At 35.6% G+C, this 25,366-nt stretch overlaps 4 protein-coding genes and 1 long non-coding RNA gene across 5 annotated transcripts; 4 read left to right on the forward strand and 1 right to left on the reverse strand.

Moving 5' to 3' along the window:
* Nucleotides 1-1,301: 1,301 nt before the first annotated feature.
* Nucleotides 1,302-3,960, reverse strand: LOC127118693 (uncharacterized). Its single transcript, XM_051048944.1, has 7 exons — nucleotides 3,526-3,960; nucleotides 2,946-3,052; nucleotides 2,765-2,841; nucleotides 2,622-2,688; nucleotides 2,133-2,223; nucleotides 1,992-2,051; nucleotides 1,302-1,811 (listed from the first exon to the last, which is right to left on the reverse strand). The coding sequence occupies exons 1-7, from the start codon at nucleotides 3,958-3,960 to the stop codon at nucleotides 1,317-1,319; spliced, it is 1,332 nt and encodes a 443-aa protein (XP_050904901.1). The 3' UTR covers nucleotides 1,302-1,316.
* Nucleotides 3,961-4,193: 233 nt separating this feature from the next.
* On the forward strand, nucleotides 4,194-7,370 carry LOC127122442 (uncharacterized). Its single transcript, XM_051052780.1, has one exon. It carries the CDS (start codon nucleotides 4,194-4,196, stop codon nucleotides 7,368-7,370), a length of 3,177 nt encoding a protein of 1,058 aa, XP_050908737.1.
* Nucleotides 7,371-7,940: 570 nt separating this feature from the next.
* LOC127122443 (uncharacterized) lies at nucleotides 7,941-10,671 on the forward strand. Its single transcript, XM_051052781.1, has 9 exons — nucleotides 7,941-8,042; nucleotides 8,129-8,383; nucleotides 8,476-8,877; nucleotides 8,953-9,203; nucleotides 9,278-9,445; nucleotides 9,546-9,650; nucleotides 9,747-9,813; nucleotides 10,213-10,308; nucleotides 10,399-10,671. Exons 2-9 carry the CDS (start codon nucleotides 8,222-8,224, stop codon nucleotides 10,552-10,554), a joined length of 1,407 nt encoding a protein of 468 aa, XP_050908738.1. The 5' UTR covers nucleotides 7,941-8,042; nucleotides 8,129-8,221; the 3' UTR covers nucleotides 10,555-10,671.
* Nucleotides 10,672-11,679: 1,008 nt separating this feature from the next.
* LOC127121274 (uncharacterized) lies at nucleotides 11,680-12,993 on the forward strand. Its single transcript, XR_007803375.1, has 2 exons — nucleotides 11,680-12,020; nucleotides 12,646-12,993. It is a non-coding gene; the product is annotated as an uncharacterized LOC127121274 (long non-coding RNA).
* Nucleotides 12,994-18,753: 5,760 nt separating this feature from the next.
* Nucleotides 18,754-19,239, forward strand: LOC127122444 (uncharacterized). Its single transcript, XM_051052783.1, has one exon. It carries the CDS (start codon nucleotides 18,754-18,756, stop codon nucleotides 19,237-19,239), a length of 486 nt encoding a protein of 161 aa, XP_050908740.1.
* The last annotated feature ends 6,127 nt before the right edge of the window (nucleotides 19,240-25,366 follow it).

Here is a 25,366-nt window from a genome sequence, read left to right on the forward strand (position 1 = left end):
TTATAACAATATAAATGACTAAATTTATATTAAACCCGTTATATTAAAATAGAGTGTAAATTTTGGAATATTAATATAACAATAGACACCCTATATTTAAAAATAGGGTGTATAACTATAACAATATAAATGACTAAATTTATATTAAACCCGTTATATTAAAATAGGGTGTAAATTTAGGAAACCCTAAGTACAATTTATCATTACCGCCTAAAATATAACCATGACTTCTCATGTTCCAAATTTTCTTTTCATTTCACATTTTAGAAACTTTTCATCATCGATGAAGTGCAAGAAATAGTGAAAAAGGAACAAAGAACGTGATTGCTCGGAAATCTTCACAACCCACAACGGCTTCATCATTCTTCTTTACCGTTTTCTATACTCTCTTTTACGCTGCTTTGGATATTAAAGTTGATTCATTCGTTGTTGTTCTTACTTTTCTTTGCTGGGTTTCTTCTAGTTTCATCGTTAATTCCATCAGTTTCGAACTCGCTTGGAAGGTACTTTATTCATTTATTCGTTTGTTTTCATTCATCTACTCATCAAAATTATTTTAACCATTGTGCTGGACGATCTTTACTCATCAAAATTATTTTAACCATTGTGCTGGACGATCTTTACGAAAGCTACTAGCAGCTGCTCGACGACTCATCGAAGAAGGTTTTTTCATCTCCATAGAAACATAACGCAACATCAACAACGGGTTATTGATTTGCAAGTTTGAGACAATCAGGTAAATCTTTTTCCCACTGCCTCTATAATATTTGAACACATGGTTGATTTTGAATGTTGTGTTAATTGTTTTGTGCATTGGTTGTGTTGATTGTTTTGTGCATTGGTTCTGTTTGGAATTAACATTGAAACAGTTTTTGTATATTTTCGTATGGTTCTATTATTCTGATCTCTTTCACAGATTGTGTAATGCTGAAACAGTTTGAGTATGTTTCAGCTTCTTGTTTGATTTTCATTTAAAATTGTAGTATCAATGTTATGATTGAACGTTTAGGGCATTTTCCGCGAGTTCCCAAGCCCAACGACAATTCCAAGATGGGATTTTCATTGGAATTTGCTGGCATGCTTAACAGAGCCTGCCTGTTCTTTTATATTAGGATTGTTGGATTTGTCGCAAGCCTGCTTAACAGAGCATGCCTGTTCTTTATGTTCATGAGTCTGCATATGGTAAGCTATTTGGTAAGTTATTTGGTCTATATTCAATCTTGAAATCGTACCCCAGAAATTTCTGTAACCACGTCTGTTGTTCAGAAGTTTGCAGTGATTGATCCATCAGGATTTTCATACTTCTTTGATCTGTTCTAGTAATAAACTTGTTTCCCAACAAGTTGTGTTTCAACTATTCCCTTGGTACCATCTTCAACAACATCTTTTCCGCCATGCAAATGTTTTTTTCCATCATAAACTTCAGACCCCATTTCTTTTACCAAAACTGGTGGATATACCAGAGGCTTATCAGGATAATCCTTCAAGAACGAATTCGCTGTCATGAACCTGAAAACCTGAAACAGGTAGCTTTGATCCCTCACTATATCTGCACTCAAGAGTTTCTGTAATAAAGTTGGCTTCTTCTTGTTTTCTAAAAAATCTTTGTCAGCCAGCTTCTGCTTCTTGCCGTTCCGACGCCTTTTGTTTGGATTCCTTCTTGCCTTGTTTTTGAATTTTCTTTTGTTGGTAAATGGGGTTTCATTCTCTTCACTCTGAAGGCCTTGATTTGCAGCATTCTTCAGATAGTATGAAGGTATTTCGGCAACTTCAACTCCCAACTCAGCTTGCTTTGCTAAAACCTCTTTGAGCTGCAATGACAAAAATATATGCTAAGTTCGAGATCTGCAAAACTATGCAGTGTTGTCGACTGCGAAACGCAGAAAATAGCCGTTTATTCAAACTTTGTTATGCAATAATGCTATAGTGGCTATCCGACAACATTTTGAACAAACTAGCGTATCGCAAAACCTCTCTATCAATAAGTATACCTCTCTTTGTAAAACCTCTCTATCAATGCACTTGGAGTCTTTCGATTGTTCACTCTGCGTCTGCAAGTAGTAATTTGGTTATTATTAATTAGTCAATAACATTTTAATAAACACAAGCAGATAGAGTAGATTGTTTGAAACCTTCTCATTTTTTTCTCTGGAAGGGTGATTCTTCCTCCGTGCGTCACGCCATCGTAGAATTTCTTGCTCAGAATAAGTCGCAGAATAGGATCTAATGATTAGAAGGACAAATAATAAAAGCGTAAGTGTTATGATATTATCGGTGCAAAGATCGAACTAAACCCTGATGAGGAAATAATACATGATTACTAAAACCAGCACCACAAATGAGGTTTCTGTTCCATTTGGATGGTTATTTAAAATTTAAGTTCGGAACCAAAATCGTGAAAGCTCTGAAGTAGTGAAACCTAATTCCCTTCTCCCACCTGCGAATTGGAACTTGTGAACCAATTAACAGAACTTTTGAGAATCAGTTATTGCCGATTCACCTTGTAACTTATAGAAGTAACGAAAATTAGATTTTGGTGGATGATTGGTGAGTGAGAGGCAGTGATAGGAAGTAAAAGATTGGTAAGATATTATTGGAAAGTCGGACAATGTTAAAGCTACCTTTGTGGTTGCTGCTGATGTTCCTCAGAATTTAAACCAAAAGTTCCTGCTCTCTCATTGTTGGGACCTGTTTTTTTCTCACAAGCATTAGTCTAACAGCAGAAAATTGTTTTCATCTCGATACAAAGTAGAAGAGTTCAAACCTCTACCCTTACGATCTTTTGAAAACCCTGCTCTCCTGTTTCCTTTGTTGTTATCACGAAATTTAGACTTCTGGAACCTACATGAATTAGACAGTGATTCCAAATCACAGGAAAACTATGTAAGTCATCAAATTGTCATCGCAATAAACCAAGAGTAATAAAAGAGAAGAAAATAACATACCCTCCTTGAGATCCCCCTCTATTTTGTTTGTTTTTGAAGTTATTGTTTGGCGATCCTTTCCAGTTAGAGTTTGCAAAATTAGTGTTGACATTGCTATTAGGATTTTCCTGCAGCGACAATTCAGATTTGCATTAAACTAAATCCTTAGCAAATTGATAAACATGACTAATACACATTAAAGCAATGTTGTCAATAGCTGATCACAGAAAGTAGAAGTATATTCAACTTCAAATTTTGCTACACTAGTGCTAAGGCCCTAATATAGTCAGGATCATACTTGAGAGCGTGCAAGGCAGGTTCACCCGTGACTAAATAGGGTCGCATAAAATGTTTATCACTGCTAAACCTTGGCAAAATAGGGCTCTATTTGTTAGAGTTAAATTCTGGCTAAGCTACACAGGGCCTCCGAAAGTTTAAGACGACACTGGCTATAACCACTATTTGACAACACTTTGTACTAAAGTAAATCATGTATCACTAAACGACTGTGGTTAGTTAAAACTTCACTTCGCGACAATGCTATAACGCGCTATTTGAGAACACTGCAATGAAAAGACAAACACATTCAGTTTCAAAATACCTGTGAATGTGAATTCCTAAATGCAGAACTTTGAGCATTGTTTGTATTATGTGGCACAGAAGTATTCCCTTGTAACTGTTGAGATGGAAAAGGACCTGATACAAAACCATTTGGGTTCCCGGCTGCCGGATTTGGGGCAATCGGTGGCCTGACTTGATTTCCAGGCACAACACCAAACTGAGAATTTCCAGAAAACGTTGGATTTTGAGGGACCATAGGATGAGGAGGCAGTTGGTTAGGAGGAAAGCCAAACATAGGTTGTTGTTGAACAGGATGCATGCCATATGGTCTCTGCATTTGCATAGGTAACTGTTGGTTCATATTCTGCATTGGATATGGAGCAGGCATACTCATATTCATGTTCATATTAGGTTGCTGAAGCAAAGTCATAATATTTTGAGCTAAAATTTGTCCTTGAATTTGAGAGAAATTCATTGGAGGTGGTTGTTATAATTCAGCGTTGTTCGCTAGTTTTGCTTCTGAGTTTGTAAAATTAGTTTGCTAACTGTGTTTTTAGTTGTCAATTTAGTTGTCACTAACTTAACACATTTATGATCAAAATTATGGTTTCCTCACAAGACTAGTTGTATTATTTATAAGAAACACTAGTTGTATTATACTTGTAAGTGCATCTTTTAACTACAATTCTTTTTGTTCTTTACATAGTTATGGATCGTAGTTGGATGCAAAAAAATCGCCTATCCGAGGAGTATAAGAAAGGAGTGTTAGAGTTTTTGAAATTTGCTGAAACTAATCTTCCTGAAAGTAATGGAAGATTTCACTGTCCTTGTGCTAAGTGTGTAAATATTGCACCTTTAGAGGCTCACATCGTATGGGAACACTTAGGAGTTAACGGGATTTGTCAAAATTATACAAAGTGGATATGGCATGGTGAATTGTCTGACGCGCCAAAGGCCTCTCCTAAAGAAGAGTTTGATGTAGAGATGGGTGATCGTCTAGAAGATATGATCCGTGATATTGGACAAGACTCTTTTCAACGGGCAAATATACATGATACTCTTTGCAATGACAGTAAAATCCCTTTGTATCCAAATTGTAAAAACTTCACACGACTGTCGGCTGTGCTAAGATTGTTCAATTTGAAGGCGATTAATAGTTGGACAGATAAAAGCTTCACACAATTGTTAGAGTTGTTGAAGGAAATGTTACCGGAAGAAAACATGTTGCCGAACCGGGCCTATGAGGCAAAAAAGATATTATGTCCAATGGGTATAGAATATAAGAAAATACACGCATGCCCTAATGACTGCATATTGTATTGGAAAGATAATGAAGAGAAAGAAAAATGTCCCAAGTGCATGACATCACGCTATAAGAAGAAGAGTGATGATGAAGGTTGTGATGTGACCACAAAGGGTCCTCCAGCAAAGGTGTTATGGTACCTTCCAATTATTCCAAGGTTTAAGCGATTGTTTGGTAATTTAAATGATGCGAAGAATATTAGATGGCATGCAGAAGAAAGGAAGTGTGATGGAAAAATTCGGCATCCAGCCGACTCTTTGCAATGGAAGAAGGTTGATACTTTATTTCCAGACTTTGGCATTGAACCAAGAAACCTTAGGCTTGGACTTTCTACTGATGGAATGAATCCATATGGTAGTTTAAGTAGTAACCATAGTTCATGGCCCGTTCTCTTGATTATCTATAATTTATCTCCTTGGTTGTGCATGAAGAGGAAACATGTTATGTTATCTATGATGATTTCTGGACCAAAACAACCAGGAAATGACATAGATGTTTATCTAAGCCCGTTGATTGATGACTTAAGAAAGTTGTGGGATGAAGGAATTGATGTATTTGATAGTTTTTCAAATGAAACTTTCAAATTGCGGGCTATGTTATTTTGCACCATCAATGACTTTCCAGCTTATGGTAACTTGTCTGGTTATAAAGTTAAGGGGCATAAAGCATGCCCTATATGTGAAAAAGATACATGCAACCATCAATTAGAGAAAGGAAAAAAGACTGTTTACCTTGGACACCGAAGATTTCTTAATCATAATCACCCATATCGAAGATTGAAAAAGGCTTTTAATGGATATCAGGAGTATAAAGTTGCCCCAAAGGCCTTAACTGGAGAAGAAGTCTATCATCGGGTGAGGAACATAAGTGTTAGTTTTGAAAAAAAACAAAAAAAGATTACAAGTAATAATATATGGAAGAAGAGTTCAGTGTTCTTTGACCTTCCATATTGGTCCAGTCTTGATGTAAGACATTGTATTGATGTAATGCATGTGGAAAAAAATGTGTGTGATAGTGTAATCGGAACACTTCTTAATATTCAAGGTAAGACCAAAGATGGTTTAAGTTCTCGTTTAGATATGGTTAAGATGAAAATAAGAGAGGAGTTAGCTCCTCAACCAAGAGGTAACAAAACCTATTTGCCACCGGCGTGTCATACATTGTCAAAAGAAGAGAAAAGAAAATTTTGCCAGTGTCTACAAGGTGTGAAAGTGCCAAATGGATACTCCTCAAATGTCAAAAGTCTCGTGTCAATACAAGATCTCAAACTAATTGGTTTAAAATCTCACGATTGCCACATTTTGATGCAACAACTACTACCTGTGGCTATTCGTGGCATCTTGCCAAAAAATGTCCGACATGCCATAACTAGATTGTGCTTATTCTTTAATGATATTTGTAACAAAGTGATTGACCCTGATAAATTGGACGAGATGGAAAACGAGTCAATTATTATCTTGTGTCAGTTGGAGATGTTTTTTCCTCCTTCATTTTTTGACATCATGGTTCACTTGATTGTTCATCTAGTTAGAGAGATTAGATTGTGTGGTCCTGTTTATTTAAGGTGGATGTATCCTTTTGAACGATACATGAAGATATTGAAAGGCTATGTGAAGAATTATTATCGTCCTGAAGCATCTATTGTTGAAAGGTACATCACAGAAGAAGCCATTGAATTTTGTACAGACTATTTGTCAGATGCAAAACCTGTAGGACTACCCAAGTCTCGTCATGATGGAAGATGTGACGGTAAGGGTACACGTCTAAAGGTTAAGCATATGGGCGAAGGGGAAGTTTTTCAAGCACATTTGTATATATTGAATAACACTGACGAGGTTCATCCATACTTGAGTACACATCAAACCATTGTCAAAGCTAAAAACCCTCGTATGACTGAAAAATGGGTGTTGAAAGAGCATAACAGAACATTCTCAAAATGGTTTAAAACCAAGATTATGAATGATGATAATGCTTCTGATACATTAAAGTTTCTAGCATACGAGCCTAGCTTTAATGTTTTATGTTGGAGTGGGTACGATATAAATAAGTTTTCTTTTTGTACAAAATCACAGGATGACAAGAGTACCATGCAAAATAGTGGGGTAATGATAACAGCTTCTTCAATGCACTTTTCTAGTTCAAAGGATAAAAACCCTGTCTTGGCATCCACAGCTTACTTTGGCGTTATAGAAGAGATATGGGAGCTCAATTATGTTAAGTTTAAAGTTCCTATTTTTAAATGTAAATGGGTTAATAGTAACAATGGTGTGCAAACTGATGAATTAGGATTTACATTGGTGGACCTTGATAAGGTAGGATATAAGGATGAACCTTTTATCATGGCAGCTCAAGCAGTACAAGTATTTTATGTAAAGGATCCCTCGAACACTAGGTGGTCTGTTGTCCTCCAAAGAAGAAACATGAATTATAGTGATGAAAATGAAGATTCAACTCTAGACATTGATCACAATACTTCTTTTTCAACACAAAGGCCTTATTTTAATGATGAAAATGAAGTTGATGATGTTTATGCCATTCGTTATGATCATCAAGAAGGGATTTTGGAGGATAATAACAAATAACCAAGAAAAACCATCTATATTTTACTAATAACTATATTTTAGTTAATAAATTGTTATTATGTTTATTATTCATTTTAATTTTAGTTTTGACTAATATTGTTTTCTCTCTAAACAGGAATTATGGATAAACCATCTAGCTCTTCACCAAAAAAAAGAAGACTAGAGGTGTCACAGCATTGCTACGTTTCATTGCCAAACTTCCTGATGGTGAAAAATACCAAATTGATTTTGATCCTGATACCTTCCAACCCATTGGTCAGTATGCTGCAAAGTTTAAAAGTTATTTGTCATTCATTGCACGTAGCAAGGTTAGTATAAATGAAAAGCAATGGAAAAAGATAAGCGATAAGTTGAAGGACGTGATATGGGACGATATCACGGTATGCATTTTTAATTAATTATTTTAAAGTTATTGTCTATAATTGCTTCAATTACTAACACTCCTTATGTTTTGAAGTGTAAGTTCACTTGCCCCACTGATAAAGAATTTAGGAAGCATTGGTTTGTTTATATGGGGGAACGATTGAAGCAATTTAAGACATTGCTCTCAAATGTCTATATATTGGGAAAGGAGATAAGCATGGAAATACAACTCCATTTGAAAAGTATAAATTTATCAAAGAAGAAGATTGGGATTTGTTTGTCCAGACTCGACAAAAAGAAGATTTTCAAGTTAGTTAAATTTGTAGATTTATTTTTATGTTATCTAAATTGATTTGGTTTTTGACGTTTAGTTTAATGTGATTTATTTGTAATAGGAGAAAAGGCTAAAAGGAAAGACACATGCATCAAAGAATATCCACCCTCATATTTTGTCTCGTGGTGGTTATGAAAAACTTAGGGCCACCGTAATGGAAGAGAGGAGGAAAAAAGTGATTGAAGAGGCCAAAGGTGATGAAAGTTTGATGGTTGACCCTCCCGAACTAAAGCGATATGAGGCATGGTTGATGGCTCGACAGAAGCCATCGGGAAATTTTACATCTGAGGCAACAAACTTAGTAGCATCTAAGATTGTAAGTAATAAAAGATTTATTGATAAATTTAAATTTCATTCATAACTTAGTAATCATTTTACATCATTTTTATATGTATCTAAATGTTTTAGGGAGAGTTAGTGGAAAAAAATACACAAGGTACTATTGTCTTTGAAGGGCGTGACGATATCTTGACTGTTGCCCTTGGAATAAATGAACACCCTGGTCGGATCCGCACTGCTCCTAGGGGTGTGGGCTTTAAGAAATTCTATGGAAAAAGTTCACGCTCCACCTTAGGAGGTGTCTCTCAAGATGACCTTCTAGCCCACCTTCAAGCCTTGGAGCAAAAAATGAATATAGATTTCCAACATAAATTACAAAAACATCTCCAACAACAAAGAACAGAGCTCCAACAACAAATGCAAAAAGAGATGCAAGAGGAGAGAGCTCAAATCCAACAAGGAATGAAACTCCTACAACAGATGCAATTGGAGCTCCGCTCCGAGAGGCCTAAAGAGATGTTTATAAAAGAGGTATGCGTAACTGGATACAATTAATCTACTAAAAATTAGAAAAAAATTAATTTAATTAATGTTCACTTGATACAGCATGTAGAATCTGTGGGTACGAGCACTAACGGAAGTTGCTCAAAGGTTATGACTACTGAAGATTTAACTAAAAAAATGGATGCTTCTGAAGATTACCTCAAAAAGATTAACAATCTCAAGGAAAATTCATTCTCTCTAGATTTGGATCATGAAACAAGTGAACTCTCAGTTTTTATTGATAGGGTGGATCTTAATGAATTAACTTCCGGTATTAAATGGCTATCCACATCTATCTTGTCTTTATGGTGCACGTAAGTATCATATTCTATTGTTAGTTATTTTTTTTATGTATCAAATATAATTAATATTTGTTTCAAAAATTTAGATATCTACATCGCATGTGTATCTCCAAGAATTTCAACAAACTATTTGGGTTTCTCGATCCAAATAGGATACTAGTTCACACAAAACCGGCCGAAGTTATTCAAACATACATACAAAATAAGTTGGATGGAGAGCCAAAAAAATGTTATTTAGGACCATTGCTAAATAGGTAAGTACATGTTTCCTTCAAGGTTTTATCGTTTTTCATATGTTATTTTGTAATATTTAAATTTTATTGATTCTAACACTTTTTTTTTGTAAATTTACAGCAATCACTGGCAATTGTTTGTCATTTGTCCTGAAGATAATATTATTTTTTGGTTTTGTTCATTAAACAGATCTCCTAAGAAAAATATTAAGGTCATATTGGAGGGGTAAGAAGCCTAAATAGAGAAATATCATTTATACTAAATTTTTGTACACATAGTCTTTATATTTATAACTTACTTCGTTGACAACTCTTTTATCAGAGCTCTAGAAGGTTATCATTTATTAAAAGGTATTAAGAAGAAGAAGCCTAATTGGAAGAATATTATGGTAAGATTTGTTTTACTATATTGTCGTTTCTTGGAATACTGGTGTGTTGGCTTGATTTTTTAGTTCTTGAAAGATACCATTTATAAAGAGGTATTAAATGCCCATATATCTTGATTATTTATATTATTATAAATGAGATAAAGAAAAAGAAAATTCCGATTTTATAATTGCAAGTGATATATTTGTAAGTTATCATTATAAACATGTAGTATATTTATTACTGAATTGCACTTATGGTGATAAAATTATAGTTGTACATGCTCTGAACCAACTAAAATTGTATGTGTTTCTATGTCGAGTGAAGAAAGTTAGTGTTGGTACAAATTTTGTGAAAAAGGAAAAAAGTTTGTGATGTTGTTGTTTTTGGTGGCTTTAATGTAACTAGGAGTTTATATGCAGGGGCATCAACAAGATAACGGATGGGCATGTGGATATTATGTCATGAAAAATATGTTTGACATTATTGATGCTTGTATTGTTGAAAGATTCAATGAGGTATTTTATATTACATATATTTAATGAAAAACATGTAAATTATTGTTTTAACATGTAGTTGTTTAATTTATTATATGTTTGAACTTGCAGATATTCACAGACACCTCATCATATGAAAAAGAGTCAATTGATCACATCCGACAACTTTGGGCTCAATTCTTTTTGCAAAAGGTTGAAGAGCAAGAGAACCAGGAAAAGAAAGATTTAATGACAAAACAGAAGCGATTAAAAAAAACTTATATATAGATATATTTTTGTTCCATGAATGATTTATTGGTACAAGTTACATGAACAAAGTGGTTGAATTTTTTTCTTACATGAATACAATTTTTGTTGATGTATGACTTGGTGCAAGATTCTAAAGATTAGAGAAATGTTTGTTTTGGTTATTTTTGTTTTTTATTGAATATCCAGGAATATATAAAAATATTGGTTTAATGAAATTTCAAATAAAATATTTTTAAAAAAATTGAGATATTTTACACCCTTCATACACAAAATAGGGTGTAAATGTGTTAAAATTAAATGTAATTATAAGATATTTTACATTTGATATATCAAAAATAGGGTGTAAATATTTGTCATTTTACACCCGTTTGAATTATAATAGGGTGTAAATTCGTTTAACTTCAATGTATGTAGGTGACAATTTACACCCGTTTTATATTAAATAGGGTGTAAATGTCCTAAAATTCAATGTATATATCTACCAATTACACCTTTTTTTATCTAAAACAGGGTGTAATAGGTGACAATTTACACCCGTTTTATATTAAATAGGGTGTAAATGTCTTAAAATTTAATGTATATATCTACCAATTACACCCTTTTTTTAAATCTAAAATAGGGTGTAATATATTCTCTTTTTACACCCGTTTTAAAACGGGTGTAAATTCTTCATACATATCTCACCCTTTGAATTTACACCCTATCATAACGGGTGTAATATGTATAAAAAACGGGTGTAATATGTATAAAAAACGGGTGTAAAATCTTCTTTCTGCACTAGTGCAAATCAACAAAGAGGATTAACATGAATTATCAAATAAATGCTACCTTTTAAACCTAAACTACACCTAGGCTAAACATGTTCATGGTAGGTAATCATGGTGATCCACATGGTAACTAAAATCATGATTAACTCAACAGGAACTAAAAAAGTCATTAAAAACCTAATGGAAATTGCGCTGAATCATGATCAAATTAGTCAATTTACCGAATGATTGTTTACCGGTCCTAAACTAAGGGAGCATGCATATCAAGATATTTTTAAACCATATGGGTAATAAGGTCAATGAACACAAATTGATAAAGTATGAATTAATTTCTAAAATCCAAAATTTTATTAAAATCTAATTAAATCTACTCAAATCCTAATTAAACCTAATTATATCGCATCATAAAAAAAATCAAACTAAATCCAAAATTTTATTAAAAACTAATTAAATGTACTCAAATGATTTATGCAGAAAAAATAAATAAAAAATCAAATTACACCTTGCGTGTTTGTGCTGTTTACACCTTCCATGGAAGCTTTCCCCGCAGTGAAATTTGTCGGTTCAAACAATATCTAGTGCATGAACACGTAGTGTTCGCAATTTCGAAAGGAAAACGCAGCCACATCGAAGCTCAAGAGTAAATCAATGGCAATAAGTTAAGCATGTACCATAATCCGGCATGGTGGCTCTTTAGAATCAACGTCGACTTATCAGGTAGAGCTTCTTCCTCCTTCTTTCTCGATTTTCTTCTCTTCTACTCAAAACCTTCTGTTCTGCTTGCGTTGTTGTTGCTCGATTCGGAATCGGTGATGAAGTTATTGCGTGAGATTGAGATAGCTTTGCCAGAAAATGGAGAATGAATGTGAGAATCGAGGGGTGAAAGTGAGAATCGAAGAGAGTGAATTTGAGAGTTCTTGAAGAGTTAATTGTGTGTTCTGAAGAGTGAATGGGAGTGTGTGAAGAGTGAATCGTGAGAATTTTTTGAAGAGTGAAAGTGAGTTATGAAAATTGCAGGGAAATTATTTATACAAGATTCGTTATGTTAAATCTGTTAGCTCCGTTAACTCCTTATGTGCAAATTTGTTGAACGTGAGTTAGCTGTGTTAAAAGTTGGTTAAATGTTAGTTAGGGGTTGTTAACTGTTAGTTAGTGTGAAGTTAGTTAGAAGGATTGGCTTAACTACGAGAAGAGTGAAGTAAATTGAGGTTTCTGTTAGAAAACTTATAGGGTTGTTATGGTTTCACTTTGTTATGAAATTTGCAGGTGAATTAAATTGTGTTATGTTATGAAGATGTTATGCAGGAAGATCTGAGTTTTACTCGGTTATGGAATTTTGCAGGTTGGATTATATTGTATACTATTAGCAAATGATGCAGGGAAGTATATTGGTTTTGTTGTGAAAATTATGCCGGTGGATCTAATTGATTTTCTGTCACGTACATTTGAGCTACTTTGAAATGTTAATGTGCTATATGTGAGTTGCGTATGAATGGTAGGGAATTGACTTGTGAGTTTGGAAATGTGCTAGGGACTTGGGATTGGGTTAGTGTATTTGAATTAAATTGTATTGATGGAAAGTTAGTTGCATTTGGCTTGTATGAATTGGAATGTGTTATGAAATATCAAGTTGTGTATGGAAATGATTGAATTGTTTGGAAATTGAATTGAATGCTTGGAATTGTATGAATTTGGGATTTGTATATGAAATTCCAATTTTTGAATGGTTGGATGTATGTGTCTATCATGTGATGTCAATTTTTTAAATGGTTTGAATTAATGTATAAACTAAACTATGATGCATTTGGAATGTTGCTAATCAATGTTATGTTAGGAACTAAACGACACATGTTTAGGCATTGATTAAAATGTCATATGCTTGGTTATGTAATGTGATTCTAATTGTGTTATGTGATTCTATTGGATTTGGCATGACATGGATATTTGGTCATGGATGTGAACTTGAAGAGCATAAAAATGTAGTGGTGATTAGGACTCAGGGAAGATGGTTGATTTTGGTCAACGGGTTGACCAAAAAGTCAATAGTTGACCAAAGTCAATTGTAGGTTAGATTAGGGTTTTCTCTTGATATATTGGATATGGACTTGTAAAAATGACTTGTAATGTGAAGAAATCTTGAATGTATATGGCGTGGTTAACTAACACATAACTTTATGGCTTTGTTAAAATACATTTCCTTAAGTAACAAATGAATGAATCTGGGTTTTGAATCTAAAACAAAGGTCTTGAATTGATATGTGAGATAAAAGAGAAACACCTTGAAATGAATCTAAACTTGACCTAAAAATTTGGACCCTACTCTTGAATGAATCACACAATGCATGACATGGATTTAAACTAAAGAGATGGACTACTGCAATTACCAAAGACAAAAAGAGGTTGACAAGTCAAAAATCAACTTCATAGTTACCCATCCATACTTGAAATCCTCGATTAAACTCCAACACTAAGATGCAATCCATAATGATCCATTAGGTGCCAACAACCAAGAACTAGGGTTTTGGTTAATCACAAGTCATAAAGTCAACCAACATGACACTCAAACACCAATTATCCCTGATTAGGGTTTCATGATGCACATCATCTAAGCAGGGTCTTCAAACCAAGCACAAAGCTCCACAAGCACATCCCAACATATGGACCCATAATTAGGGTTACTGATCAACTCAATGCTCAAAAGGTTAAACACAAGATCCCATAGGAGAAAAGTCAAGAATTATAGTTTTACCCCATATGATGATCAATACCAATCTCCTAAGCAAAACCATGGTTTTTATTAACCATAGACCTTTGAATCTATGATTCTTGTTAGAAAGGGTTAACATGAATGAATGATGCACATGAATGAGACATGAATGAGTACAAATGAATCTCAAGACATAGGTTAGATGAAAAGTGAAAAGGGGAGGATAAATTTTCGGGTATGACAACTGCTCTTATTTAATCTTCTCTGGGGCTAGGAAGAAAGATAGACACCCTAAGGTTGGGGTTGAAAGTCAGAACCCTGAGGTTGGGGTTGAAAGCCAGATGTTAACTATGAAGTCAATATAAAAAATTAGACGTCAACTTGGAGGTTGGGAAAAAAGATATATATCAACTCTAAGGCTAGAGATAAAAAGGATAGGCAATAACTCTTAGGATGGGAATACTGATCGTCAACAACTCTGCGACTAGGGATACACAGATAGACGTCAACTCTGGGATTGGAGATAAAAAATATTGTCAATAACTCTGAGGCTGAAAATAAGATGGTAGACGTCAAGTCTAAGGTTGGGGATAAGAAATATTGGCAACAACTCTGAGGCTGGGGTTAAATGATAAACATCAACTTTGAGGTTGAAAGTAACAAAGATGGATATCAACTCTGAGGTTGGGAAAGACAAAGATATCAACTCTGAGATTGGGAATAAAATTGATTATCAATAACTCTGAGGTGGGGGATTAAAGAGAGACATACATTAACTCTTAGGCTAAGGGTAGAAAAAGTATACATCAACTCTGAGGTTGGGGACACAAATGATCGACATCAACTCTGAGGTCGAGACTACAAATGGATATCAACTCTGAGGTTAAATATAACAGGATAGACAAGACATCAAATCTAAGGTTGGATCTAAGAAATATAGACATCAACTCTGAGGATGAGATTGAAATTGAAAGACAACAACTCTGAGGCTAGGGTAAAAGTAGACATTAACTCTGAGGTTGGGGACACAAAGATGTATATCAACTCTGAGGTTGGAGATAGAAAAACGATAGACGATAACTCTGAGGTTGGAAATAAGATGGTAGACATCAACTCTATGACTAGAAGTGAGATCAAATTTGAGGTTGGGAGTAAGGAAGTGATCAGTCACCATTTGTGTTGTAGTTATTATCATTTTAACAGGTGAAAGTAGGTGAGTTATTTGCATATTTTATATAGTTTGAGTGGTTTATATGTCAGTTTCTTTAGTTTTAGTATTTGTCTATATTTTAAGTATTCCTGGTTTTTTCTGATATTTTTAGGAAGGCTAACGTGTTTTGTAGGTTGGAGGTAGTCAAAGAAATTATCGGAAAACGAATGCGGTGAATTTTCAGAAAGTTTCACAAAGTCTATTTTTCAGCATGTTTGACATCATGATAGACGTGTGGTATATTTGATCATATCTAGAGCATCGTAACATGTAATGACATGGGACCATCGACAAATGAAAGCTAACATCTAGGGCTATAACTTTCATGAAGACATCAAAGACTAATTAGGAATTGGCTGCCCATACGCGTATCAACTTGCTCATTCGTGTATCAGATATGGAAAAAGTGAATACCTCTGCCCCTACGCGTATGGACCTATGTCATACGCGTATGGACCAAGCCCATACGTGTACCATACGGGTATGGACCAAGCCGATACGTGTATCATATGCGTATGGACCAAGCCCATATGTGTACCATACGCGTATGGACCAAGCCCATACGTGCATGGACCAAGCCCATACGTGTACCATACGAGGACCAATAAAAGGGAGGAAAAACATGCTTATACTCATACGCGAATGATACGCGTATAAGACCTGCCTGAGTGCACACCATGTTGGCTTACGCGTATTTGGTAGGGCCAGAAGCAAGACCATGAGTGTATGAACTTGGGCAATACGTGTATGGAGACCCAAATTGCTGATGGCCCAAAAACATTGTCTATTTAACTAGAAAATGTGAATTTACACGGGGTGGACAATTTTAGACGGAAAAAACATGTTTTGAAGGCTGGAGAACTCATATTTTCAAGGTGGATTCATATTTTTCAGGAGCTTTTTGCGATTGAAGATCAATTCATCTAAAATTTCTGTAATGGCAACATTCTTTATCGTGTTTTGTTTTATTTCTATTAGTAGCTAAACCCTCCAATGCTAGGGGGTGTCTTTGATTCAGATTTTTAATGACTTCAAATTCCTCTTTGCAATAACAATTTTATTTCATCATATCTAATTTATTCTCTTGATTGTTTTAATGCTTTCTCTGTCAGACAAATGGAGTTTGATTTATGAGTAATAATTAAGTTGGACTGCCATTATTCTTGATATGCTAGAGAATATTTTATAGTTGATGTTACCTAGGACTAGGAATACCCTAGAAGAACTAGATCATTCTTGGTAAATTAATGCTTAATTTCATCTGTACTTTTCTATGGACATAGGAGTTAGGCTGAATAATTAAAGGCTTTCTCCCTAAGGACTTAGGAGTAAACACTTGTAAGAATCGGTAATCAATTATCTGAAATTTGTTGTTGCATTGTGAATTCAGAGTCGTCATAAAATTGAATCATACAATATCCATAACATATTACTCATATATTTCTAAACCGTGCAATTACTTTGTTTACTTTATTTGCAATTATTTTCATAATTTAGCCGATCAATCCAAAACCCCCAAGGCTTTTGTTTAACTGAAATTCCTCTAGAACTTTGTATTGTCAAGCAGTCCTTGAGATCGATACTGGGGATTTCCCCTTTTATTACTACGTTGACAGATTAGCACACTTGCTAATTTATCGATCAAGTTTTTGGCGCCGCTGCCGGGGACTGCCAAAGATTACAGAGTTCATAGATATATTCCAGTTAAAATTTTGTTGCTCTGCAACTAAAATTTTAAATTTAAATTTTAAATTTTATTTTGTGGCTATTTTTGGGTTATTACTAATCTTTGTCTAATCTTTGTATGTGAGGAAATCCCTCAACTGATTTTACTTTTGACGCAGAATCGGAAAGAAATTTGCACATTAGGCTCAAACAAGCTAGGGAAGCAAGGTTGGCCGCCTCTGAAGCAGAAATTTTGGATTCCGAACAAGAAAAAGAGATTGAAGTTTTTGAGCACTCAGTTACAAAATCTGATAAAGAGAGAGAATATCCAATTATGGTTGAACCACAAGAAAGACTTCTTGAGTATTATGGAGGAGAAGACTCCCCCCGTTGGGTCCTTTGACTATAATAAAGCAACCAGTGAATGTCCCATATTTTCAATTGCACTAAACAACCATTCGTCAACTTGAGAAGATGCCTTTTACTGGTAAAATAAATGAAGATGCAAATAAACATCTACAGAGGTTTCTTACTATGAGCACTACTTTAAAGATAAATAGACACTCTTAAGAAGTGAAAATATTAAGAATGTTTCCATTCACTCTAGCTAAAGATGTCAAAGAATAGTTTTACTCATTACCAGCTGGAAGTATCACTACCTGGGAACAGATGAAAATAACTTTACTGAATGAATACTTTCCTGGTTTTGTTTATATTCGAAAAAAATATGATATTATGAATTTTAAGCAGAATGAGGGTGAATCACTAGGTGATGCATAAAAGAGATTTAAAAGGTTACCGGTTTCTTGTCCTACTCATAACTTGGATCAGACCGAACAAATGCAAATATTTGTTAATGGCCTCAAATTGAAAACTAAACAACTAATTGATACAATTGATGGTGGCTCATCCAACTTTACAATAATCACTCGTATCAAGAAAACCATAGAAGCCATTGCTGCAAATGAACATCTAGGATTATATGATAGAAGTGTGAGAAAAACAGAGGGTGTGATTAATTTGAAACTTACTAATCAAAGTGTGAAGATGGAAGACCAAGTTGCTTCTAAAGTGGAGAGAAGACTTAATGCAATGAATATAGATACTCAACAAGTGGCCCAAATTTAACATATTCAAGTTGTTAATTGTGAGATATATGGGGGACCCCATTTTTCCATGCATTGTGTTGCAACCATACAACAAATTAAAGAGGTAAATTTTCCGAAGCAGAATAACCCATATTCTAACACTTATAATCCGAGCTGGAAGAACCATCCAAACTTCTCCTGGAAAGACCAGCAAGGGAATGTTCAAGAACATGGGTCTATTCAATATTAGAATCAGCAATAACAACAATAATATCCACCACAACAACAATATTATCAGCAACAAGCACCCAAAAAGGCCGATTGGGAACTTGCCATTGAAAAGATGAAAACTTAAAATTCCAAGTTATAAGAAGAAACAAGAAATGATCAGAGGAATACTACTACTTCTATAAAAAATCTTGAAGTTCAGATGGGTCAGATAGCACAACAAATAGCAGGTTCTCGAGCACAAGGTTCCCTACCAAGTGCAATAATACAAAATCTAAGAAATCATGAGAATGTTAATATTGTCACAACAAGAAGTCAGAAAGTTGCTAAAGATGAAGAAAAGAGGCAACAAAGGATGACCATGTCATAGAGGTTGATTTGGAAGTGAGGGAAAATAAGAAAAAAGAAGAAGAAGTTATACCACCAGTAAAGCCAACCGAAGAGAAAAATAAAAAAGAGGCTAAACCGATAATTAAGTTACCTTACCATCAGAGAGTGAAAAAGAAGGGTCCACAAGAGAAAGAGTTTGTGAAATTCATCACAATGTTCAAAATGTTAAAGATCAATATGCCTTTCTTTGAAGCACTCGAGCAAAGTCTCATGTACCAAAAATTCATGAAAGAGGTAATCTCTAAAGAGAGACCAACAGGAGATGGGCCGATAACCTTTAATGAAAAATGTAGTGCAATAGCACCAGGTAGGAGAATCTCAATCAAGCATAAGGATCTTGGATCTGTCACAGTCCCATGGCCTATAAAAGATAGAACTTTCAAGAAGGTACTTATTGATTCAGGATCTAGCGTGAGTTTGATGCCATTGTCAATCTATCAACGACTTGGTATTAGAAAAGTAAGTGATACATGGACAAATCTAAAATTTGCAGATCACTCCACAAAGAATGCATATGGGATAAATAAAGACGTATTGGTGACAATAGAGGAATTTAGTTTTCCTGTTAATTTTGTGATCATGGATATACCCGAGGATGAAGAGACACCTATCAATCTTGGTCGACCATTCTTGCAGACAAGCCGATGAAATTTCGACATAGAACACAGTAGACTAACTTAAAAAGTTTATGATGATTAAATAACCTTGAATATGCTTGAAAAAAGGAAGCAAGAGGTAGAAAAATAAAATCAATATCAAGTAGGCATGATCAGGACAGATGTGAAAGGCCAAAGTAACATGCCAACATCAGAAAAAGTCTCAAGAAGGAAATCTCAACTAGTATCACCTCCATTAGCAACCCCGAGTGGAAAAACTCATATTTCCATTCCAAAAGCCATGAGAAAGAAGAGAAATAGGCATCAAGGTAAGAATATGGAAGTTGGAAGTGACTTATGGCACAAAGTAGTCCATATCTCTGAAAAATACGGTTTCTTGGTTTTGGAAAAGACAAGCCAGAATTTGTGGAAGCTGAAGTACCCTTCATAACAAGGGGAATGAGGTGTCAAGCCAATGTCGATAAATGAGTGTTGCTTGGGAGGAAATCCAAGGAAAGTATTCGTAATTTTTATTTGATAGTTTCAATTTTATATTAATTTCTGAGTTTTGTTTGCTTTAAGTTGGTTTATTTTCTGGTTGTTTACTTTCATCTAGTAATATGATAATTGTAGCTTTAGTAGTTATGTGAAAAGTACCCAAACAGAAGGCATGTGTGTCCTCTGTGCATGTTAACTCTCCAAAATATTTGTTTATATACTTCCAAAGGATATGATTGATTTAATTTAGTTGGACTGAAAGTTGAGCAGGTTTACCACAACTGATTGAGAAGCCACATCGAGCAAGAGGTACTCCGGGGGTTGTCAGCTCTACCCAACATGGTGAGAGCGGAAAAATTCAAACATAATGTACATCAAAAGAAATCATTCAGGTATATTTTTACCATTCAAAACTTGCGTACATTCTTTTTTGATGTCAAGATGCACGATACACATACTCTTTGAGGTCTTTATGGTTGTAACAAGGCTAGGGTTAAGGTGTGATAATTTTGGAAAAGTAGGCTAAAGTTCATAATCAATATGATTGTTATCTTCACTATGATCATTTTGATGGATTAGTGATGGGATTCTTTCTTGCACTCGTCTTTTAGGATCAACTGTTATCGAGGATTCAACTTTTGGATTTGTCTTTATTTTCAATATTCGCTGACATCTCCTTCTTTCGAGTGCCATGATGATTACTTTTCTATTAGTTTTTTCAATTTGAATTTTCCATTTTTCATCTTTTCTTTTTCTTATCGTTTTTTTCCAATCATTTGGTGCCCTCATTTCTCCAAACCAAGCACAAAGCTCCACAAGCACAATCCCATACATGGGCCCATAATTAGGGTTACTGATCAACTCAATGCTTAAAAGGTCAAACACAAGATCCCATAGGAGAAAAGTAAAGAATTATGGTTTTATCCCATATGATGAGCAATACCAATCTCCTAACCAAAACCCTGTTTTTTATTAACCATAAACCTTTGAATCTATGATGCTTATTAGAAAGTGTTAACATGAATAAATGATGCACATGAATGAGTACAGATGAATCTCAAGTCATAGGTTAGATGAAAAGTGAAAAGGGGAGGGAAATTATTTGGGTATGAAAGCTACCCCTATTTAATATTCTATGAGGCTGGGATGAAAGATAGACAACAACCCTGAGGTTAGGGTCAAAAACTAGATGCCAACTCTGAAGCCGATCTAAAAAATCAGACATCAACTATAAGGTTGGGAGATAAAAGCCTAGCAGCAACTCTGAGGTCGAGAATGGACATCAACTCTGAGGTTGGGAAAAAAGATATATATCAACTCTAAGCAAGGAGGTCTAGGTCTCCATGCCAATAGGCCATCCACTTTCAAGCCAACTGCTGATGCCCCAAGAGGGAAATGGGTAAAACCTATGGAGAAAGGAGGACAAGGCCAGAGGAAATGGAAAAAATTCGAGGTCGAAAAAGGCTATTTGATATTCTATCATAAGGAGTTCCAAACATCGAAATAATAAGCCTACCATTTTAAGAACTACAAGGGTAAAACACCCATGTCAAGGTCTTAATGGCGGACGCAGTAGAGAAGAAGAAAAGCGAAAAGGGAAGCCACGATAAGGGCAAATGCAGAATCTAGCAGTAACATGCCTTTCAAGCAGGATAGAGACGAAGGGAATAAACCAGTGGAAAGGAATCTTTTTTCCTCTCGAAAAGAGGAGTCAGAGTTTAATGTGGTTTCGGTGTTACCGAGAGAATTCAATCAAGTGATGGAGGTCGAAGAACCTGAGGACACCAGTGAAACAGAGATGGCCAGACACAGGCCAATATGCTATTATGTAATGAACAATGGCTGAGTCGAAGAGTAGAATGGCTTTTTTGAAAGGCCAGATGAAGCCATGAAAAACCACTTGAAACCCCTCTTTATTAGGGGTAAAGTGGAAAACATTGGAATAAATAAAATCCCAGTGGACGATCGAGCGCCAGTTAATATGATGTCACATTTCATGCTGAAGAAAATAGGAAAAGACGACAGTGATACCAAGCCCCACAACATGGTACTGTCGAACTACGAAGGAAAGGTTGACACCACCATGGGAGTGATCAAAGTGGATCTCACAGTTGGCACTATCACAAGGCCAACAATGTTCATGGTCATCGCGTCGAAAGCCAGCTACAATTTATTTATGTGTCGTGAGTGGATCTATGGTGTGGTAGAAGTCCCCTCTTCGCTCCATCAACGAATTTCGGTTTGGAGGAATGATGGAATAGTGGAGAACATATAGGCTAACCAAAGCTACTACGGTTGAGGTTAACCTCGTAGACAGGCGACATTTCGACAAACAATTGGCAAACATAGTGCCATGTATGCCTGTAGGGATTGACTTTACACCTACTGATGAGGCGTTTTATTCCCTATACTTGCATCCAACCCATTGGTTTCAGTGGGATAGATAGGTGATAAGAGACAAAAACTTGGGATTTGGGGGCACCTCAAGAATCTAACCAACTGGTTGGGGGGGGGGGGGGGGGGGGGGGGGGTTGAAGACGATGATTATGTCTGAGTATAAGACCTTGGAAAGGATTTCAGCTTATATAGCCGAAAACAGACTAAAAAGTGGCCTTAGAGGACAAAGTTAAATACATGGTTGTCAAAGCAAACAAGACCGGAATGCATCTCGAGGGGACTGGGAAAGATTTCGAACCAGAGCCACCTGATAAGAGTCATGACGAAGTATAAGGCCATAGGCTCGACGCCGTCTACGATGACGAGCCTTTAGGGTTCAAGAGGGACCCGCTGGCATCTAATATAAAAATGCTAGCACAAGATCCTCTAGAAGAGATCTACTTGGGGGAAGGAACAATCAAGAGGCCAACATATATAAGTGTGAACCTTGGCCCAAAATACAAAGTCGAAGTTATCCAAATACTCAAGGAGTACAAAGATTGCTTTGACTGGGATTACGACAAGATTCCTGGATTAAGTAGAGAATTGGTCGAACTAAAGGTACCCATCAAGCCTGGAAGGAAGCTATCAAACAAACTCCAAGGAGATTTGCACCAGGGATTTTGTTTAAAATCAAGGAATAAGTCGAAAGTCTCATCAAATGAATTTTCATGCACACAACAAGGTATGTCGAATAGATTTCTAACATAGTCTCTACCATTAAGAAAAATGGGAGTTTGAGGGTTTACATTGACTTTAGAGACATTAATGTTACAAGCCCAAAGGATGAATATCCAATGCTTGTGGCCGAAATGCTTTTCGATTCGGCTGCAGGCTATGAGTATCTTAGTATGCTCGACGGATATTTCGGATATAATCAAATATTCATTGTTGAGGAAGATGTGCCAAAAACGACATTTCGTTGTCCTAGAGCCATGGGTACCTACGAATGGGTAGTGATGCCTTTTGGGTTGAAAAATGTTGGGAAGTGTACCAAAGAGCAATGAATTATATTTTCCATGACTTTATTGAAACATTCATGCAAATTTACATTGATGATATAGTGGTCAAGTCTATTTCAGGGAAAGGTCACATAGATCATCTTCGACAGTCATTCGAAAGGATGAGGAAGCATGACCTCAAGATGAAGCCTCTTAAATGTGCATTTCGTGTGCAGGCGAGGGATTTTTTAGGCTTTGTGATCCATAAAAAGGGAATCAAAATCAACCAAAATAAGACCAAGGCCATTATGGAAGCAAGAGCGCCATCAACAAAGAAGGAATTGTAGTCTTTACTAGGAAATATCAACTTCTTAAGGAGGTTCATCTTGAATTTAAGTGGCAAGACTAAAGAATTCACTCCTCCACTTCGACTAAAGAAGGAAGGTTTCGAATGGGGGAAAGTGCAACAGGAAGCTTTCGAAAAGATCAAAGACTATCTTGTTCACCCTCCAACTCCGTCACCTCCCTGTAGGAATAAAAGTATGAGGTTGTACATTTTTGCATCTGATGTAACTTTAGGGAGCATGCTTGCTCAAGAGGATGAAAATGGTGTTGAAAGGGCCATTTACTACCTTAGTTGAGTCTTAAATGATGCATAAACTATATATAGTATGATTGAAAAATTGTGCCTATGTCTGTATTTCTCTTGTACAAAGTTGAAGAATTATATAAAACCAGTTGATGTGTATGTTTCGCCTCACTTTGATATTCTTAAGCACGTGCTATGTAATCCAATTTTACACATTCGAATTGGAAAATAGGCACTTGCTCTGACCGAGTATTCCCTAATTTATATGCCTTTCAAGTCTAGGAAGGGGCGGGTGGTTGCAGACTTTATAGTCAACCACTATGTAGTCGAAAACCCCAAAAACTATCTGGAGGTTGAACCTTGGAATTTATATTTCGATGGTTCTAGTCACAGAGATGGAACAGGCGTTGGAGTGTTGAATGTTTCTCCTAATAAAATTCTAACAAAATTTAAGTATAAAATTAAAGGCTTTTGCTCGAACAATGAGGCTGAATATGAGGCTTTGATAGCCAGACTTTAAATCTTGTTGGAACTGGGGGAAGCTAGAGTTGAAATAATGGGTGATTCTGAGTTAGTTATAAAGCAAATAATAAATTAGTACAAATGTGTCAAAGAAAACTTAATAATGTACTTTGTAATAGCAAATAGACTATTACGAAGATTCGAAATGGTGAGTATTAAACATATTCCTCGAATTAAGAACCAAGAGGCAAATGACTTGGCTTAAATTGCTTATGGGTACAAAATTTCGAAGGAATAATTGGAAGATGCAATTGAAGTCTGAGGTAAATTTATGTCGACCAAACTATTCCCAACAGATTTGGAAGCAACGAAGCTAGGTTATGCAAATGAAGAGAACTTCGAGATATTGGCCATATATAGTTTGACAGATGAAGATTGGAGAAAACCAATAATAGAGTACTTAGAAAATCCAACAAAATCTATAGAACGAAAGGTAAGGTATCATTTTCTAAGTTATATCCTTATGGGGAATGAATTATTATAAAAGACACCTGAGGGAGTCTTACTCAAATGCCTTAGTGAGTCTGAGGCATACTTAGCCCTTTCTAATGTCCATAGTAGGGCATGTGGAGCGTACCAAGTAGGTCACAAGATGAAATGGATTTTGTTCTGACAAGGGATGTATTGGCCTACGATGCTGAAATATTGTATCGAATTCGCCAAAGGATGCCAAGAATGCCAGATACATGCAGGTATCCAACATGTTCCAGTAAGCGAATTACACTCTATTGTGAAGCCTTGGCCTTTCAGAGGTTGGGTGTTAGATCTAGTTGGGGAGATTCGACCAACATCTTCTAAAAGTCAAAGATACATTCTAGTGGGTATCAATTACTTTACTAAATGGATTAAGGCCATACCTTGGGTGATTGTTGATCAAGAAGCAGTGATTGAGTTTATCCAAAGGCACATAATTTATAGGTTTGGGATCCCAGATACCATCACAACTGGTCAAGGATTAGTGTTTAAGGGTCGAAAGGTCCAAGACTTTGCTAAGGAAGTAGGATTCAGGCTGTTAACATCTACAACGTATTATGCTCAGGAAAATTGCCAAGTCGAACCAGCAAATAAGATAGTAATTTGACTCATAAAGAAACATGCGGGGAAAAGCAAAAGAATTGGCAGAAGACATTGGACCAGATTTTATGGGCTTGTCAAAATTCCCCTAAAAAGTCCACAAATGTTACGCCATTTCG

Source organism: Lathyrus oleraceus, chromosome 2, assembly GCF_024323335.1.
Source record: "Lathyrus oleraceus cultivar Zhongwan6 chromosome 2, CAAS_Psat_ZW6_1.0, whole genome shotgun sequence".
NCBI classification, from domain to species: domain Eukaryota; kingdom Viridiplantae; phylum Streptophyta; class Magnoliopsida; order Fabales; family Fabaceae; genus Lathyrus; species Lathyrus oleraceus.

Bases quoted from the DNA above. Each gene is read 5' to 3' on its own strand.
- LOC127118693 (XM_051048944.1), bottom strand. From the start codon at position 3,960: ATGAATTTCTCTCAAATTCAAGGACAAATTTTAGCTCAAAATATTATG. The intron at 3,053-3,525 runs GTATTTTGAAAC...TTGTCGCTGCAG, and splicing joins TTAGGAATTCACATTCACAG to GAAAATCCTAATAGCAATGT. The intron at 2,052-2,132 runs GTTTCAAACAAT...TACTACTTGCAG, and splicing joins CCAGAGAAAAAAATGAGAAG to ACGCAGAGTGAACAATCGAA.
- LOC127122442 (XM_051052780.1), top strand. From the start codon at position 4,194: ATGGATCGTAGTTGGATGCAAAAAAATCGCCTATCCGAGGAGTATAAG.
- LOC127122443 (XM_051052781.1), top strand. From the start codon at position 8,222: ATGGAAGAGAGGAGGAAAAAAGTGATTGAAGAGGCCAAAGGTGATGAA. The intron at 9,446-9,545 runs GTAAGTACATGT...GTAAATTTACAG, and splicing joins TTAGGACCATTGCTAAATAG to CAATCACTGGCAATTGTTTG. The intron at 9,651-9,746 runs GTAAGAAGCCTA...CTCTTTTATCAG, and splicing joins ATTAAGGTCATATTGGAGGG to AGCTCTAGAAGGTTATCATT.
- LOC127122444 (XM_051052783.1), top strand. From the start codon at position 18,754: ATGTTAAAGATCAATATGCCTTTCTTTGAAGCACTCGAGCAAAGTCTC.